Source organism: Gavia stellata, chromosome 10, assembly GCF_030936135.1.
Source record: "Gavia stellata isolate bGavSte3 chromosome 10, bGavSte3.hap2, whole genome shotgun sequence".
NCBI classification, from domain to species: Eukaryota; Metazoa; Chordata; class Aves; order Gaviiformes; family Gaviidae; genus Gavia; species Gavia stellata.
The window spans coordinates 7250493-7269146 of NC_082603.1; the positions used below are offsets into that span (position 1 = coordinate 7250493).

Sequence of the window (18654 nt, forward strand, 5' to 3'; positions counted from 1 at the left end):
GAAGGGTTAAATTCTATGCTCTCAGTGCATATATGTCATTGCAGTTGACTTCAACTAGGAGTCTTGTATACATGACCAAAGTCGACTTCCATGGTTCAGTGTGCTGGATCTGTGTCTCATTGGTGGTATGAGGCAGCAGATGAGGATGGCTTGATTTCAGCTCCAGTGAACACCGTTACTGTGTGTGTTTGTTCTTGATGCCGTTTGAATTGTTGGATACTTTAGAGAAAAGGACTTGTTAGAGGTCCTGGAAAATTTGAGATGGAAGTGGAGACTGTCAAAACATTAGAGAAGATATTAGAGAAGCTGGAGAAGCAGCACTGAAGAGCTGGAGAAGTGATGCAAGAAATACCAGAAGTAAAGCTTGTGAAGATTTTTGAATTGGAGGCAAACTTGAAGTGGGTTTTGCTCATCAGAAATGTTAGGGGTGGAAGAGATATCTTTGCAGGCATTGTTTTGATGTAGGCTTTCACCCAGCGGCAAGATCTGAGTGCCATAGCTTGTTTAAACATTTCCACCACTCTTTCTGAAGCTGTTGATGCCCTGATAGAAATTCAACACTAAAGAATACTGGTGATAGGTCTTGGGTTTGATAAGATGTCTGGATGCTGAAGATGAACCACCTTTCCACACTGCTACAAGTTATGAAAAGTGTTGGGTTTTCTGGTGGTTTTTTTTGTCTACACACAATAGCGCCAAAGGGCTTCCATGCCAAAACAAGAGCCCTTCCCTCCTGGGTTCACAAGCTCAAAGATAAGGTTGTTACCTCTCAGTTCTTGAGGAGCTCTGGATCAATTTATGACCACTGAAAACCTTTGATGTATTCACAATGGAGCCTTTCAGAGGGACAGATTAGATTTATGATGGAGCCTCCTCTAGTGGAAGGATTTGACTTGTATTCCTGGATCTCGTCTCCATGGAGGATACCAGAGTCTTTATTTTCAGGGTTCTTCACATTCCTGCCCCCTCTCCCACCCCAGTGCATCAGCCCCTCTTAGCTGTGTCTCTGAGACTTTGGGCCATCGTAATTTTCCTACATGGCTAATACGTAGACAGAGGAGCGCTGAAGCAGCAGAGCGGCAGCGCAAAGGGCTCTCTGCAGTTATGTCTCTGATACAAATGCATCCATACATGCAGGGCCATTGGTATGCGCATATTTATCTTTGCATCCACAACAGCAGCAAGATATATTTACCATTTAGATATGCACATATTTTGTAAAAATACCCCGTGCCAATAGCAGCGTATATCTTGTAAGTGACATCTCCAGCGCTCCTCATGATTTCCAAGACACTGGCGCTCTTCCGAACTAAGAGTTTGTGGCTGTTTGTTTATTTTTATTTCCTCCCTCCCAGTCTCAATTTTACAGCCAGGTTTGTTAAGTTTCAATAAAATACCGGTTAAGTTTATGGCATTTTTATTTGCTATTATTGTTAGAATTTTCTTTTGGTAGGGGAAGGTGGGATGACATGTTGCTCTGCTGGGGGCAGAGCGATAGCTGTGCCCTGTCAGGTGCTCAGGGATTCCCGAGTCCTCTTCCCAGCTCTGCCACTGCTTATTTGCATGATCTCAAGGGTTTCTGCTCACCTTAAAAGAGTAGGAGAATATTCTCTGCTTCTTGTAAGTGGTAGCTGCAAAGTTCTTAGGTTCTCAGCCGCTGCAGGAGTACGAAGCCACGTTCCTGCCCTGTGCTTTCCGTGCTAGTGGTCAAAGTGATCATTCAGAAAACCCAGTAGGAAGCATCTTTGTGTATGTGAAAAGCGCCCGTCTTCATGCTTAAAGTTGAGCAGTGTCAGGGTGGGCTATCCTCAGTCTTCTAACTCATTTCCTTAGGTTTTTTGCCTTTAAAACAGCAAGTAACCTGGGAGGTCGGGAAGTGACAGGAGCCCTTTGCCAGCTGAGCAGAGGAGGTGATGGTTACAGCTGCCTTCTGACTAGTCCCGGTTATTTTACGCTGCGCTGCGGGATTGCGCTCTGAAACAGGTTGGGCAGGGTTGACAGTGAGCACAGACAATGAGCTATTCCTGGCTCTGCTCTTTTCAGGCACCAGTGGGAGGATCCTGCTCCAAGACTCACTGTGCTCCAGATGAGTCTTCCTCTTGACTGTCTTCGGTGTTGCATCTAGCAGTGATGTTTCTGCTTTCCTTCAATTCTGAGAATTGCCAGCACCTGACAAAAGAGCCAGTTGCAAAGAGAGCAGCAGAGTGTTTAGTGAACACGAAGTCTCCAGCATAGACCTCCCACCTGCTCCCTGACCTTTCTTGGAGGTGGCTTCCTTCAGAGGAGCCTTCCTGGTCCACCTGAAGGGCAGAGCAGGGGTCTGTCCGGAGTGTTTCTTCGCTCTCCAGCAAAGGGAGGGAGGTTGCCAGGAGTTTCTCAGAGCGTACGCATGAGCCATAGTTGGGCAATTCCACCAGGACTGTGGTTGCCAGTCTTCCGAGTCGGAAGTGGCAGTGGAGATGATGAGAGTGTATTTGGGGTTGGAGCTGAAAGTGTAGCTGACCTGGGCCCCTGAAGTCTCTCCTTTCCAAGGCTAACGTCATGTATATAACCAAACCTTGCACGTTGAGCTGTCTCACACTTAACGCGCTGATCTGCACGATAAGTTCTGAAATAATCCCATAAAACCTTTTTATTTATTTTTAACCCCCTTCCCTCCTCCCCTGCCTTCCAGTTACATGATGAGTTTGCTTCTCCCATTCAGTAGTTGAGGAGGTGCTCAGATATCTCGAAGCTGGAAGCAGAAAGCTTTGTTTCTGCAAAGGCGGGATTTTTTTTTTTCTTTTCATTTGTCGGGTTTTTTTTCCTGATCCCACCCAGCTTTCTTCACTGTTACTGTTTTTTAACATAATGTTGGCGACTGGTGCATGCGGTGGGGAATTTGCTTACAGAGCTCATTCTTCTGGGGCAGCTGGCCCAGGAGGGCCGTGACACCCTTGCGTTCTCTCATAGCCCATCACGATGAAAGACACTTGCTGACATGATGGGTACTGAGAGTCTGGCCGGGTGCCTTCACGTTTTTGCGAGCCTTTGCTCCTGGTGTGCTGCAGCTCCCACCAGTGATGGGTTGCTGGTGTCCTGAAGGCAAACCCCACGCACCACTCCCTCGCAGAGCTCCCCATAGCTCAGCGGGAGCTCCGGCCGTGGGACTGGATGGTGTCTGGATGTGCTCACCCCGCAGAGAGCAGCGCAGTGTAGACTTACCCACCCTCATCTGAGCTTCTCAGAAACAGCAGTAGCGTGGGCCTGGTTCACCCTGCTGAAAAGGCTTCTGCTCTCGATAGCGAGGCTTGCTGGGGTAATTCTGTTCTCCAGTGCAGTCTGCCGGGTGGACACCTCCAACAACCCGAGATTTTCAAAGCTGCCTAAAGGATTTTGATGCCCTGAAATGAAGGGAAGGGGCTTTCCAAGTCCTCCAGGCCAGGTTTTGTTTGTCTTAGTCGAGAGCATGAAGAATCCTTCCTCCAGCTGAGGAGCTGTTGAAGAATGTTCTTGGCATTGAGCTGTAACAACATGTGGCTTTGAATAACCTCAAGAGTGCATCCTTTTTTTTTTTGCTTGCTCTGTTCTTCATACTACTAACCTGACTGTGTGTTTTGGTTTTGTGGTTGCTTTGCATGTTGTTCCTTCCTCTTGGCTGAGAGTCATGGGGTGGATCTTTTTCCTTTCTGTGATTCAGGTGCCTCACTCTTTCCTTTCCAGGTTCTTCCAGTTCTTTTAACATGTCAAACTCTGGAGATTTGTTCATGAGCGTGCAGTCTCTCAATGGGGATTCTTACCAAGGGGCCCAGGTTGGAGCCAACGTGCAGTCACAGGTAGGGACCCATCCGATGTACTGCCAGTGAATGCATTAGTGTTGGAGGAGCCTTTGATTGTATTGGCACTTCTCCCTCCCCTCCGAAAAGAGCAAATCTCAACCAGCACAAACCAAACAACCAACACTTAAAAAAGGCAAACCAAACCGAAAAAACCAAACAACCAACTGAAAAAAGCAACAGCAACAACCGCCAAAAAAAATCAATCCAAAAGAAACCAAAACCAAACACCCAACTAAACCAACAACCATGGTCTTGAGGAGACTTGCCCACACTTTGTGAATGCATTTGGCTCTGGCTTGATAGTCGTACTAGGAGGAGAGGAGGTTCAGGAGAACAGGCATGAACTCAAACGAAAGCAGCTGAGGTTTAGGTTCTGCTTGCTTTATTCTTCCAAGGGAAGGGGCCAGATGTTTGGACTGGTGTCTCGTTTTACAAGGCTTCCACTTACTCCTTTGATGCCGAACCAGGTGTCTATGGAAAGATGAGAAATGCTCAAATAAACAGCTAGATTTTTTTTTTTTTTAAAAATTAAAAGCCACCCCCCATGATCTCCCCACCTCCCCAAAGCACAGGCACTCACACCACCCATGTACACACCAGCAAGACAGAGCAAGGGAGCTTTGAGCAGCATTACTGAAACTTCAACATGTGCTTTGGTCAAAAAGAAAGAATTTGAAATAGCCAGGAACTCACTCAGATCTCCCATCTCCCATCCGATGTCCAGATGTGCCATGAGTCCACTCTCTGGTGTCTAAGGCTCTGTACTGTATTGAGAGACGACAGCCACTCTGACACTTCTGCATTGGGCAAGGAGAGCTCTCTAAAGCTGAGGTTGCTCCCCTCACAGTGCTGGACACAGAGCAAGCGTGCCGTCCGTGGGCAACGAGATGCGCTCGCCGCGCGTACCTCTGCTGGGGCTGGGCTGGGGGAGTGGAGGGAGAGGAACAGGGCATCCAGAAGGAGAGCTGCCGGTGCCTTTGTCATGGTAGGTATATTCCCTTTCTGGGCCCTTTGAAACGAAGGCGCTCGGCCGACTCCGAGGATCTCCTTCCACTGCCTTGAGGTTCCCAGTGCTTGGGACCGAAGGGTGGAAGTGGGTAGGGGTAGGAACGTGGGTTCTCAAGAGCAATGGTGGAGCCGGTGGCAGCGATGTGCTCCGGGAGGTCCCACCCCACGCTTGCAATGCTGTTCTCCCTCTCTGCTCTTTTTGTCAAAAGACTTGGGAACAAGGAGAGCATGAAGGGACCACCGGGGCAGGCAGGGGGTGGCAAGGGTGGCAGCAGCCGTCCTCTGGCTCGGCTCTCACCGCGAGACCAACTGCGGTACTGCGGTTCTCTTTTCCCCCTCTTTAAATATTTACCATTATTATTATTATTATTACTACTACTACTACTACTGTTTGTTTTTATCTTGCCAAAGATGAACCGAAGTGCTTTGCCCACTAACCTTTCATTCACTCTAATTTGTGTCTTTGTTGTTGGTCTGTTTAGGTGGATACCCTTCGCCATGTTATCAGCCAGACAGGAGGATACAGTGACGGACTCGCAGCAAGTCAGATGTATAGTCCGCAGGGCATCAGTGTAAGGAAAAAAAAATAGGCTCGGGTTCTTGTCTTATTTTTTTCTTTCATTTTTGTTCTCTCACTACCAATTATTTCAAAGCCATAGGGCTCAGAATGCCACTTAGTAGGACTTGTCTTTGCTTTTACGGTCACCTAGTTTATTGCTTCTGTATCGGTCATGCCAACGGCAGAGCTTTGCCCACAAAAAAAGTGGCGACCGGGCAGGCTTTGTGCAGGCAGCTGGCGTCTAGGACTGTCAAAGCCGATCAGCGTTTGCCCGGCACCTGCGGCCACATGCGCTCGGCCGACAGGAGCTGCTAAACAGGTGACACCTCGCGTAACCACGGTGGAGAATGTCACCGCGAACGCCCCGGTCCAGATACGGCTCCACGCGGAGGCCAATGGCACCATCCTGGAGCGACCATCTAAAAATAACCCATCCCTGGCCGGCATCCGAAAGCACGGCGGTGATGGGGTTGGCAGCAATAACGATTGCAAATAAAAGGAGAAAAAAAAAACCCAAAGCCAACCAACATCAACCCAAGAAAACCTCGCCCAACCAGACTGGGGGAGGATGCGAGGGGGAGGGCGGTCTCCGGAGCATCTTCTCCTTGTTCATGGGTGCGCTGGCGGGTTCTGACTAGCATGAAAATTCGTAGCGACAAGCTGTGTCGCACAGGGGGAAATCGATCAGACACACACAAGGAGAACCCAGTGTAGATTTGGGACAGCAATCCAACTTCATTTCTCAGATCAATCGTCCGCCATCTCAGCGGCAGTGACAGCAAGCTGGGAGAAGAGGGCGGCCTGGAAAAGGAGGCTGTGAGCGCCAAGTGGGTGGTGGCGGTGGTGTCCGGGGTAGCATGGAGGAGGGGACAGCTGGCCCTGGACGTGGCTGGCTGCCGCAGTCCCCATCGAGGAGGCTGAAGGTTGAAAGTGTGGTGGTCTCGGGATGGGCAGAAAGGTGATGGCCCTCCAGGTGCAGGTCCTGCAGCCAAGCACCCCAGCGGGGTGCACCGTCCAGTCCCGTCACCCTCCCGGACAAGGCTTGTGCCATTTGTCACCTTGTGCGTGACCATCTTTGGGCCATCGGCATGTGAGCGGCCACCGCTGGCATGGGGAGAGGGTGCAGGGAGAGGGGAGTGGTGGGACGGGGGGCTGCGCTCCCCTCTCCTGCGGGCGCTGGGGCTTAGCGGGCGGCTTGACGTCAGGAGGCAGAGCCAGGGAGGATTTGTGAAGTAATGTAATTGAACATGTGCAGATAATTATGTCTCATTACATAAGCCCGTTGCAAAAACGGCACTTGGAAATGCCACATGAAAGAGCCTATCGTTCCGCATTAATTTCTCCGTGCACTGAATTTATTCCCTTTCTGGCTTTTTAATACTTAGAGAGTAAATGAATCGCAGGCTGATCATGATAAGAGATGATACTTTTGTATAAATTAAAATACCCCCAAGGAAAGAGGCTGAGCTGATTATGGTTCCAGTTGGCTTGGAAAATAACAGTGGGCTGGGTTAAGCCAAAATTTGGGGGGGGGGGGGAGCGGGGTTTGCTGCCGGGGATTACAAGGCAGGGAGGGGGCAATGGGGGAGAGGAAAAGAAAGAGGTAGTGGAAACTCGAAAGCCAAATAGGACAAGGAGAGCTGGGCTGGTGTTTCTGGCTATAGTAATGGGAGAACCAGTGTTAACCACGAGCAGCACTGGGAATTGGTGAGCCGAAAGCAGTAGGGGCTCAGCCGTCCCCCCTGCACTTCCCAAACGGGGATCTGGCATGGTGGCATCTGATGGCTCAGGCTAGTTTTTCAGGGAGGGCAGGAGCCCAAATTGGCCCAAATTGGATGTTGTTCGGAGAGGGGCAGGGTGGCAAGTGGGCAAAGGGACCACCCGGGTTTGGGGGTGACTCCTTGTTTCCCCATAAAGCTCCTGGTAGGCCTGGGGAGCAAGGCAGGGAGTCCAGAGCTGACCAGATAGTTTAGAAAGCATCTTCTGGGTTGTCTCTCTGTCCCCAAATGTTTTGCTTCCTCCGTATCCCAGGCAGCATGGTCCTGCCTGTAGCTTTTATTGTCACTTAATGACTTCCCATCCAGCTGGGTCCCTTGATGGACTCCAGTTTGTCTACCCTGAAGAGTGGCTGCCCTCTGGGAAGCGTTGGTCCTGGGCAAGGTCTTGGGGAGCTGCTCAGTGCAGGCAGGGTGGCTGTCTTGTAGCAGGCAGGGTTTCCCTGCCTCTCCCCTGAGATCTTTAATGCCAAGGAAGGGCAGTGGGATGCAGAGAAAAGCTGCTAGTGACACAGAAAGCTGCCATCCCTGCATCACCCAAGCATCCCCGTGAGCTGCTGGAAGGAGATGAGCCGAAACCTAGTCAAGAGCCCTGTCACAAAGTTGTCTGCACGGGGCTGAAGTTAAGTCATCCCCGGAGCTTGTCAGGGCTGGGAAGTCAGCAGCAGGTTGCCCAGCTCCACCGCTGCAAACCTTGGCAGCGGAGACAGCGCTCGGGGTTTGCCTTCCTTGATGGAGGATGAGTTTTTAAATGCGTCTAAGTCATGACAGCTGAGAACAAGAATCTACCCAAAGCCCCGTTCCCTCCGTGGCTCTGCTGCTCGACGGCTGACAGACCGTTCTGCGGGGCGAAAAGGGCTGGAGTTGGTTCTGCATCGTTAGCAGGATAATGGGCGATGTCCCGGCCGTTGCAATCTCCATGACCTGCAGCGATCGCTGAGGCAAAGCGAGAACAGCCGCCTTCTCCTCCACAGGTGGAGACAGCGTCAGGCAGCGCCAGTCCCGGCAAGGGATGGGGATGCTCTTGGTGATGGAGGGGTGGTAGAGGCAGGAGCCGTCTTGAGGCTACCCGGCCTTGGGAAGGAAGGACCCCCCCCACCTGAAACAAGGTGATGTTTGGGGCCTGATCCAGCCCTTTTTGCAAGCTTTGAGGTTGAGGGGTTTTGTACCGTTTAGTGAGAGGTGTTAAGTGTGGTCCCTCCGGGCGATGCTTGTTTGGGGGGGTCCGCATGTGTACCCAGCCAGAGGTCCCCAAGGCTAGGGGTTTCAAAGCATTTAGATAGCCAGGTTCTGGTGGGTTCTAGTAGGAGTTAGATCTTTATTGCCATCACCCTCTGGAGGGTCCCAACCCAAAACATCACCCTTCCTGCTGCTGCCCCGTGCCCGTAAATCCACAGTGTTTCAGTTCCCCCATCTGCTAATGAATGCATGAGTTATAGTCATCTTAAAGACAAACCCTTTCAGAAATTTATTTTTGGACTTGATTTAATTTGATTTATAGATCATTTCAAAGTCTAAAATGAGGGGCTGTTTTTAAAGTTCATCAGAGAGCAAGGTTTTTGATTTAAAACCGCTGTTGTGCAGAGCTGTCCCTGTTTACAGAGCAGTGTGTGTGACCGTGATGGTGGTGGTCAGTGGCAGGTTGTGCCGTTGACTTTTGCATCCACTCTTGTCAGCAAGGATCACTGGGCACTGGAACCTGGAGGAGGTGAGAGCTCCTTGCTTGTGCTGAGATGCTTTTCTCTAAGAATTTGAGCCTTAAAGAAAGTCGTTGCTCTGTTCCTCAGCAAGCTACGGTTGACGATCACGAGCTGGGATATGGAAGTTGGTCTGGCAGGGCTTCAGTGCCTGAGCTCCATCCATCAGGGATGCTTTGGTGTGTCCTGAAGACTACCACCCTGACCCTTGGAAAGTGGTGGCCAGACAAAGCTGGATTCTCTGGTGTGTAATAAGAGCTTCAGTGTGTATCATAAGGAGACCCTGATACCAGCTCTTAAAAGCTCAGAGGTCTGAAACCTCTTTGAGGCTACTGTCCGTCTGTCAGTCTTGTTGGTATCATCTGGCATGTTTGGAGGCTGACCTGACACCCTGCCCCATCGATGGTGGGACAAGGATTTGGTCACAGAAGGTGGGATGTCGAGACCGCCTCCATGCAAAGCAGAAGGCGCCTTTAAAAGTCGTCAGAAAGTCATCTCCCAGCCCCACGTAGGAGGCCCGGGCGGAGAGCCAACCAGACTTGCTGGAGGTGACAAAAATGCTGTGAGACCTGTGGAAACGGGCACCAAAACCAGTTGCTTCAAGCAGTCCATCACCGGGGCTCCACCACTTGGACAGTCACTAAGGCCTTGCCTGTGCATTGGCACCAGAAGGTGACATATGAGGAGATGTCCTGGAGACCATCTCTCTGTCTTTGGCTTCTGCCCATCCTGAAGGAGTCACAGATGTGTGCAGGGGCTCCTCAGAGGGTCTGCAAGGAGCAGCAGCCTCCTCAGAAGACTCCCTCATCTTTGACGGAGATCCCAAGGGATCTCCTTGCTTCGGAAAAAGGCAGGGCCAGCTGGATGGAATTGGATGCACCCTGCACGTGGCTTGGTCCATGCAGCAGTGGGGGGAACTCCAGGGAAGGAGGGATGAGTGTGGATGGTACCTATGTGCCCTCTGCCTGGGGAAGGATCTGGCCTCCTCATGGAGGGCTTGTTCATACCAAAGGATGGCATCAAGATGCTAAAGTCATGGCCAACCTTGGGGCCTCCTTTCCGTCGCTTGACCCATAACTTGAGGCCTTCCCAGGCTGGGGGAGCAGGAGGGCGTGGGGTCTGTGGAGGGTGCCCCGATCCGGTCGGCCTCTCCCCAGCACCCTCTTGGCTTCCCACTGGATGCGACCGAGGTGGTCATCGGCAGCACAAACTCCTGCAACACATGAAGGCTGATTCCCGATCTCAAGTGCAGTGGGGCTCCCCAGCATTTTGGGGGGCAGGGCGTTAAACACCGAGGCCCCGCAGCCGGTGTCTGCAAGACGCTCTCCCTCTCGCTCCTTCCAGCTGCGGCTGGCACGCAAAAGCCTCGCTAAAAATAGTTGAGCACAATAGGGACGGAGGCCTGCTCTGCGCGGCCCCCTCTGCTTTCCCCCCTCCTGCTCGCCGTAATGACCCTGCAAACACTAAATGGCATCTGAGTGCATTAAGCAGCAAACTCTCCGGTGACATAGCAATTACGGCTCTGAAATAGATTTGGTGCGTCACGGAAGATAAGGGTTTTGAAAGTTTCTGTTGTGATTATAGCTTGTAACTCCAACAAATAACAGGCTTGGTAATAAGAGGCTGCCAGCACAGCTATTGTGGTTCTCTCTCACTGATGGCACGTAAATTGCTATTAATGTCCTAAGTGTACTTGAATATGCCAGTCTCGGGGCGGTGGAGTTGGCTCTGTGTCTCTCTTTACGCGGCCTGTCATTGTCGGGCTGATAATCTACAGTAATTGCTGCCTCTTGCAGCGGTCCAAGACGTGTAAGGGTGGATATTGACTCTCGGGGAGCGCAGGGACAGCGGGCCCGGGCCTGGCTGTGGATGGAAGCTGGTGGGGGCAGTGGGCATGGTGAGGTCTCTGGAGGCGGAGGGCACGCGGGGCTGTTACTGTTCGTGCATAGTCTGGTTTCATGCTTGCAACCAAGGTGAAGTGGAGCAGGGTTTGCTAACCCGCTAGCAAGCTCAGGTCGCGATTCCTGTCCTCCTTGCTGTTGCCTGAACCCATGTGCGCATGGAAGAACGCACAAGCCCTTTGTGTGTGTGCGCACACCTCTCTCTTTTCTGCTTTGTGCATGTCCCGCTGCGAGGTGATTTCATCCCTCAAAACATGGGTTCCCCTGGCTCACCCATGGTCAGCTCTTTGCTCCTATCTCGGCTGCCTCTCGAGCAGGCAGGAGCTGGTCAGCAGTGTGGACAACCTGACGGCGAGTCCCGGATGGCTGCTCGGCACCTCAGAGCGATGAGGCTTTTCCTACCCCTACCCCACTTTGGGGGTCTGTGGGGTCGTGGCAAGTGGGGGCTGACGGGGGCAGTGATGGATGCCCTGCGCTGGAGGCAGCGGGACGGGCAGCCGGAGAGGGCAAAGCAGCCTGGGCATGTCTGACGCTCAGATACGGGCAGGAGTTGGGAAGGATTAATTAGCTGAGCACTGAATCAATGTCAGAGCGAGCAGAGGAGGTTGGGTGTGACATCTGCTCCTCTCCAAAGGGGATGGCAGCCGCAGAGGAGCAGCTTCTGTACACTGCTGGCCCCTGCCTGCGGCAGCCAGGCCCCTCTGGTAGCTCTGCTCTCGGGAGGCTGGAGAATTTGGCTCTGCGTCTGTTTTTAGGAGGAGAAACAAGTTGCCCACCCTGCTTTGCTGTACGAACCCTTGGATGGGTATGGTGGTGGCACCTCCATAACGCTGTGGCTTGGGGTCCCTCGAGGAGGGGTGATGGGGAGCGTGGAGGACCAGCCCCGGGGTGGCAGAAATTTGTTTGTGGTTTTACTGCAAAGGGGAAGGCTCTTGGGAGCAGAGAGGTGGCCCAAATCCCTGAACGCAGCCTTCAGGGTGGCAGGAGAGGTGTGTGGGCAGCGTGACGTCCCCACGACAAGGCTTGGTGCTGATGGCTTCCCCCTGCACAGGGTCCGCGCAGGAGGAGGGGTGCCGGGAAAGGCAGCAAGAGGGTATGTGGAGCGATGCTGGGGACACGGCACGGCTCAGAGGTCCCTTGGGACCCATCGCTTGGTCTGCACGTTCATAGCACCTGGGTCCAGATGACATTCCAGGGTGGGGGTTCTGGAGTGAGGTGTTTGCTATTTTCCTCCTTCCATATGGGGAAGGGTCCTATTTGGGGGTAAAAAAAAAAAAATCCAAACAGCCAGAATTCAGGGTTTCTGCAGAAAAACTTAGTTTTTTGAAGGACGGAATTACCATGAGCACTTGCAATTTGTCAAAACCCCTGTTTTCGACAGATTTTTTTCTGGCCCCATCCCACTGATGGAGCCCTGCAGTCCGTGGTGGGATGGGGGAGCCGGAGGGGACGACTGCCTCCTTACATCGGCCCCTGCCGAGGGAGAAGCAGGGGGGTCCAAGGGCGGATGGGTGGCTTGGGTAGGGCTGGGCATGCCGTTGTGTGACTTACCTCTCCGTCTCCCTTCCCTCAGGCTAATGGAGGTTGGCAAGACGCTACTACCCCGTCGTCGGTGACCTCCCCCACAGAAGGCCCTGGCAGCGTTCACTCTGATACCTCCAACTGATCTCCCAGCAAATTGCATCCCTGGCTGAGCCGGCCCCGGCGGGGCGGGAGGGGAGGGGGCCTCTCCTAACACCGCAGCAGTCAGACTGGAGGTGAACCCAATCAGCACACACAAGAAGACTCCTTCTCTTCTCTTCTCTTCGTCGGGATGCTTTTTTCAGCCAATCTGGACACTTCTTTATACTCTCTTCCCTTTCTTTTCTGGGTAGAAGCCGCTGTCCCCCTCCCTGCCACCGCCACAACACCACTCCCTTCCCCACACCCTTTCCCACCGAAGGATGTATCGACAGGTAGAAGGATTTTAAGGAGGAAAAGCAAAAATCAACTGCCGCCACACAAAACAACCCCAAAGCAGTGTACGGCCTCGCGCTGGGCATCTTTCTGAGGAGCCACAAACGTACCTCAGTCGCGTCTCGCTCCTTTACTAGCAGGCAGCCCCCCTTGCCCCCCCTCTCTCACGCTACCTCTCCGTAGGGAAACGCCACCGCCACCGCAGCCCTGCTGCCGCCTCGTCTCCGCCTCCGCCAGCCCTGGCTGCAGCCAGTGCATCGCCTCCCCCCGCCCAGCCCTGCTTTGGTGAGCTGTCCCTCAGGCGCTGCCGGTGACGGGGCAGGTGGACGCAGCCCCCCCTGCACCTAGGAGAAGGAGCCGGCGTGCTCTCCTTCGCTTCCAAAAGGTACCGGCCCATTCCCAGCCTCGGGAAACCAATGACTCTTCCTGGTCCCTGCCCTGCTCCACTGTACATCCCAAAGCCGGATGAGCCGTGAAACCCCACCATCCTCCCTGCCTGCTGTTGAAGAGGAGGAGAGGAGGGAAGGAAAGGAGAGAGAGATGGACGAGAAACGGCCATCGCTGATGACGAAGGCGCTGAGCACCTCGGCAGTGTTGTAGGGGGTCAGGCGTAGGTGATTGACGGGACCCCGGCAGTTTTCACACAGCACTGAGGGAGGCCGGCAGTGGAGTTTTCTCTGGCCAGGAGAGCATCACGGGGTGTTGGCTTATGTTTTCAGGAGCGTGCCGCGCTGCGGCAGAGGAGGAGGTGGGTTCCCCAGTGCCAACAGGACCCACAGAGGTTGGTGGCACCCACTGCTTTCCCAAAGCCCTGCCAGGCAGGCAGCGAGGGACAGGCAGTGGGATCGCAGGGGCTGGATGTGGTGGGGTGAGCGTATCGGGTGCTTTTGGTAACGGTTAATGCAACAGGTTTGCTTGAGGGTGAAGGCTCTGCAAGACGGGTGGCTGCCCTGCTTGGGGATGTCTTTCAACTGACGCTGCTGGTTTTATCCTGGGAGTGGCATCCCAAGTCGCAGGAGCACTTGTGGGGTTTCTGGTCCGCTTTTCGGACAAGTGGTGATGGGTGGTAAGCAAGGCTTCATCCTGCTGAAACACCCCTTCGGGCAGCCGATGCTGGGAGGACGCGGCTTTTGTTGAAGAGTGGGGTGCGGAGGCACTGGTTTGCCCTGGGCAGCGGGCTGAGCTTCGTGCCAGGGCGGTACTTTCGGCCACCGGTTCTTCCAGCTGAGCCGGCCTGCAGCAAGACCCTGGGTGTCGTGGGGACCGGTGCGGGTGCAGCATGTCTGGCACCTTGTGATGGAGCCTAATACCTCTTGGCCACATCTCATGCTCTTGCACGTCCATCCCCACCCTGCCCGTGCCGGTGCCAGCCTTATTGAGATGGGAACTGCCAGCGCAGAGCAGCATTAAGCAGGAAGTGTTTAAAATTAAAGCTCTGCCAGAAAAATTTCCACCCTTTTGCTGGAAAAAGGACGTGCCCGTGGCTCCAACATGCTGTCACCTCGCAGCACGGGGCCAGCAGCGTAGCTTGCCTGAAGTGGAGGTGAAGCCTGCCTTTCCCTGGGGAACAAGCCCAGAAGGCTCCAAAACACCTGCTCTGAAATTTGTGACCTTCCCCCTAATATCAAAAGTCCCAATTCAGTGGATTTTCTGTTTCTGAGCTGGTGGGATCAGAGCAGGACGTGAAAAGTGGACAAGAAATGGCACAAGCTGCTCCTTGCTTAGTTCTTGGGTTTCGAGTGGTGAGACACGTTCTGCTCCTCCTTTCGCATCCGTGCCTGGGGCTGGGGACCGTGCTGCAAGGGCGTGATGCGATGTGCGAGGTCTAGGGCTGCCTCCCAGCTGGGAATACGTTAAGAGCAACAAGAAAGCTGGTTCCTTGCAAGGATGGTTAGGAGGTGCTGCCCATCTTCCCTAGCCCTGTACCTGTACCTTCCCGCTCTCCTCCTCCTCCTCCCGTGGCCATCCCTACTGCACCCTTTTAACCATTTACAGCTTATTTTACGTGAAACCGTTCTGGCAAAGCGTTTCAGGGACGCAAGACCGGGCCAGGTCTGTTCTCCGGAGCGGCAGCAGTGCCGTACCTGCGGGAATGCCACGGTACCTCTTGGAAACCAACCAGGGATGAGCCGAAACCAGCTGCTGCCCACCGCCGCGGCGTGCCGGGGCTGCCTTCCCCTGCCCTGCAGCCGCTGCCCCTCCTGCCCGCACCCCCTGCCCGGGCAGGGCACTCGCTCCTCCACGGTACTTTGCAGATCACCTCCTGGGTTCCCCGGTTGGTCCCTCCGGTTCATGTTGGCATAGCTGCTCGCTTGCCTTTTTCTTTGCTTTTTATTTTTGGGTTTTGTTTCTCCTCCCCTTTCCGCCTCCCCCCCCCCGCCAACCCCGAGTGTTGTGGGTTTTTTTCTTCTTTTCTTTTTTTTTCTTAATTATTTTTTTTCTGCCCAGAAAAACCTGACTTCGATACCAAAAAAACAAAACAAAAAAACAAAAAACAAACAAAAAAACCTGCAGAAACTCAAAAAAAATAAAAACAAAAAAAATCACAAAAAAAACTCGACGATTCTTTCAGCTTTATTAACATTTTCCATTGTTTCTTGCGATTTGTGTCTCGTTCTTTGTAGTATTGATGATAACGAACATTTGATAATGAATGTTCTTGTATATTCAGATAAAGGAAAAAAAAAAACCAAAAACGCAGTCGGAATTTAATAGTGTTTATAATAAAAGAATAAAAAATGACCCTCTTAGCACGCAAAATTGAACAGGGGGAAGGTCCCATCCCTGTTCTTTCTGTGGCAACAAGCGCTTCATTCCTGTATAGTTTATAACATCAAACTACCTACATTCATCTTTTTCTTTTTGTTTGTTTGCTTTTCCCATGGTTTGGGTTTTTTTTCCATTTTCTCGCATTTGTGAATTAGTTCAAGAATGCTAGAAAAGTGTAGAGTTGTGCACATTCATTTCTTCTTACACAATGTTTAAAAAGTGACGGTAATTCATTTTGTAAAACTTTAAAAAGGAAAAAAAAATGGTTGGAATAGTGAGCATTAATAGGTACAGTCTAACACTTTATGTTTCTTAACGTTGAGACCCAGAAATTACCTTTTATTTTATTTTTTTGGCATTATTTGGGAGGGGAGGGGGGGCTTTGGTGATGATGCTGAGTTTATTTTGTCCTGTCCGAGACAACGGCCTTGCCACTTGCCCTGAGCTTGTGAGCTGTGACCCGAGTGATGTGAAAAGTGATGGTGGTGGTTTTTTGGGGGGGGTGTGTTTCTCTTCTCCAGGGAGGTCCCCATTCATTTTGACACCCAACCCCAGAAGGTCCTTGGGTGGCTGCTCTGGGGCTGAGCAGGGGGATTATGTCTCCGGAGAGGGATGTAATCCCGAGGGGTGATGGGGAGGAGATGCCGAGGGGTGACGGGGAGTCGGGTGCTGAGCCCCTGTGGGTCTCCGTGCCTGGGGGCGATGCTGAGCTGCCTGGAAGTGCTGAAAGGTCCTGAGTCCTCCCCAAAATGCATAAGCAGCAGCGGGCTTCAATGCCCTTATGCTCTGCCCCGAACTCCAGCGGCACCCTTGCCCCGAGGGTTCGCTGCAAGAGCCCTGGCTTGGAGGCACCCATCAGCCCAACCGCAGCTCTTGGCCCAAAAATGATGGGTTCGGAGCAAGAAAGGCACCAACCGCTTTTCGACCATGGACCTTGTTGAGGATGGGCTCTCACAGCCTGGCCCCAAGCCCCGGCTGCGCAGGGGCGCTGGGAAGGATGAGGGACAAGGGAGGGGATGTGGCAGCCCCCCAGCCAGGGTGGGACACCACCAAAATGCCCCCAAATACAGCCCAAAATCTTGGTGGCTCCAGAGAAGCACTGAGGAAGATGCCGGTTGGCATTGCTTTAGTTTGCTCTTAAAACAGTTTCCCTCCTCTACAACACCCCCCCTCCCCAAAAAACCTGAGCTTTTCACATCACTGAACGGTTTAGGGTTTGGGGTGTTATTTTTAATCCCAAGGTTTCCTGGAGTCCTTTTGTTTTCATACACCTTTATTATTATTATTATTATTATTAAGACGTAAATCAGACGTTGCCTGGGGGGTTGGTTTTGTTGGTTTGCTTTTTTTGTTCTTGCAAAGCCCTTTCTGTCCCTTGTAAAGATGATCCAGTTGTTCTGAGTTGCTTTTTCTTTTCTATTTTTTCCCCCCCATCTTTTTTTTCTCTTCCTAATGGATTCCAAATATTAAAAGAAAAAAAAGAAAAACCCTAAAAAAAAAAAAAGACACTCTGTTCCGACCTGGTTTTGAAACTTTAAGCTTTTCTGCTTCTGTAAAGAAAAAAAAAAAAAAGGCCTCTGTCTTTCTGATCCCAATTGAGACTTTTATGTTCTATGACGATACTAACAAGGTGTAGGTTTTACAGTTTCCTGATTTGTACTGGTAATGCATATTCCAAATAAATAGTTTCTTTTGTTGCAAAAAAAAAAAAAAAAAACAAAAAAAAAAAACCTGAAACCAAACCTGGCGTATTTTTTGGGAGGAAAGCGAGATGCCCTGGGGGTTTCCCCCATGGGCAGGAAGGGTTTGGGGTGCAGTGGAGGGGGTGAGCAAGGCAATAGCCCCCCCACTTGGTCCTACTCGTGGTGGTGGGAGCTGGGGAACCGGAGGGATGCAGTTCAGGGCTGATGCGCAGCATCCCGGCTGGTCCCGGTGCCTCCTCCCCCCGTGCCTCAGTTTCCCTGGGCAGGGGAGGTGGGTGCTTCTGGACACCTGGATTTTCAATCTTTCATTTTCATTGCTTGTTAGCTGCTTTTTTGGATTTTTAGTGCATTTCTTTCCAAAAAAGCTAGGATGGGGCTTTTCTTTATCACACCCTGGGATGGGGCAGGGCTGGGGAGCAGGGGAAGGGTTGGTGGTTTCTTGTGTTTGCCCTGGGCTTTCAGTTTAAAAAAAGAAAAATTCTGAAAACGTTTCTGAGCAAAAAGTAATTTTAAATTCAAGAATAATTTGCAATTTAAAAGAGTCTGTACGTGGGATGAAAACCAGGACAGCTCTGCCACGTCCCCAGAGATGGAGGTATTCGATGAAAAAGGGGGCGGCCGGAGAGAGTGGCTGTGATTCCCCGGCTCCCAAGCGGGAGAAAGGCGAGCAGGATCCCTGCCACAAACCCCTCGGACACCCCACGGGGACCGAGGCGGAGGGAAAGAAGCCCCAGGGGAGGTGGCACAAGGATGCTGGAGCTGCTGCCCTGCTCCCCCATGCATTTCTTGTCAATGATTATTCAATCTCCAGCCTGACCTTTCTCTTCTAAATAACACGGCAATATCAGCGCAGGCCAGCCTCCAGCTCCAGCTGCAAATTAACTGTATCGCTCTCCGGCAGGAGACCCGAGGAGCCCCCCGGCCGCCACGCTGCCAGACCGCCCCAGGAATTATCTCCCTCCAACGGTGCTCTCCTAATACCAGTTTAAATATCATCTTGCTCCCAGCTGTTTAATTTTAATAAATGTTCATCCTGGCTCCAAACAGAGAAATGCTAAGTCTCACCGGGCCCCGATGAGAAAAGTCGCCCCAAAAAGGCAGGCGGCAGGAGGTGGTGCTGGGAGGTGATGGGATGCTGTGTGGGCTGGGGGGGTCCTGGCACCCAGCCTTTGGGTGCTGGGGTGGGTTTGAGCATGGCGCACCTCTCCCACCTCAAGTCTTTCCCCCTCCCTGCAAAAAAGCGATGATTTTAAGGTGGGAAAAGGGCAGATGCAGCCTCCCAGCGTGTTGGGGGGCGGGCGGAGGAGCCGTGCTGGGTGCAGCACCCTCCCTCGCTCTATAGCTGCTGGTGGCTGGAAGAGAAACCAAATCCACGTGAACCAAATGGGATTGTTTGTGTTTTCCTTGCTTTCATCTCCTTCCCCCTCGCTGCATCTATACCTTTTCCTTCTGCTGGTGCTGCCCATCC

General features: G+C 52.3%; 1 protein-coding gene across 3 annotated transcripts in view; it reads left to right on the plus strand.

Annotated features, from left to right (window-relative positions):
* The window catches only part of PBX1 (PBX homeobox 1), a 135533-nt gene extending 118354 nt beyond the window's left edge, over positions 1–17179 (plus strand). The window contains exons 7-9 of one of the 3 annotated variants that reach the window (XM_059821805.1): positions 3703–3815; positions 5309–5398; positions 12332–17179. In XM_059821805.1, the coding sequence (XP_059677788.1) occupies positions 3703–3815; positions 5309–5398; positions 12332–12424 (296 nt within the window). In that variant the 3' untranslated portion in view covers positions 12425–17179. Of the gene's footprint in view, positions 1–3702; positions 3816–5308; positions 5399–12331 lie in introns of those variants that run through there. The other 2 variants (XM_059821806.1, XM_059821807.1) reach the window with 2 other exon arrangements.
* The last annotated feature ends 1475 nt before the right edge of the window (positions 17180–18654 follow it).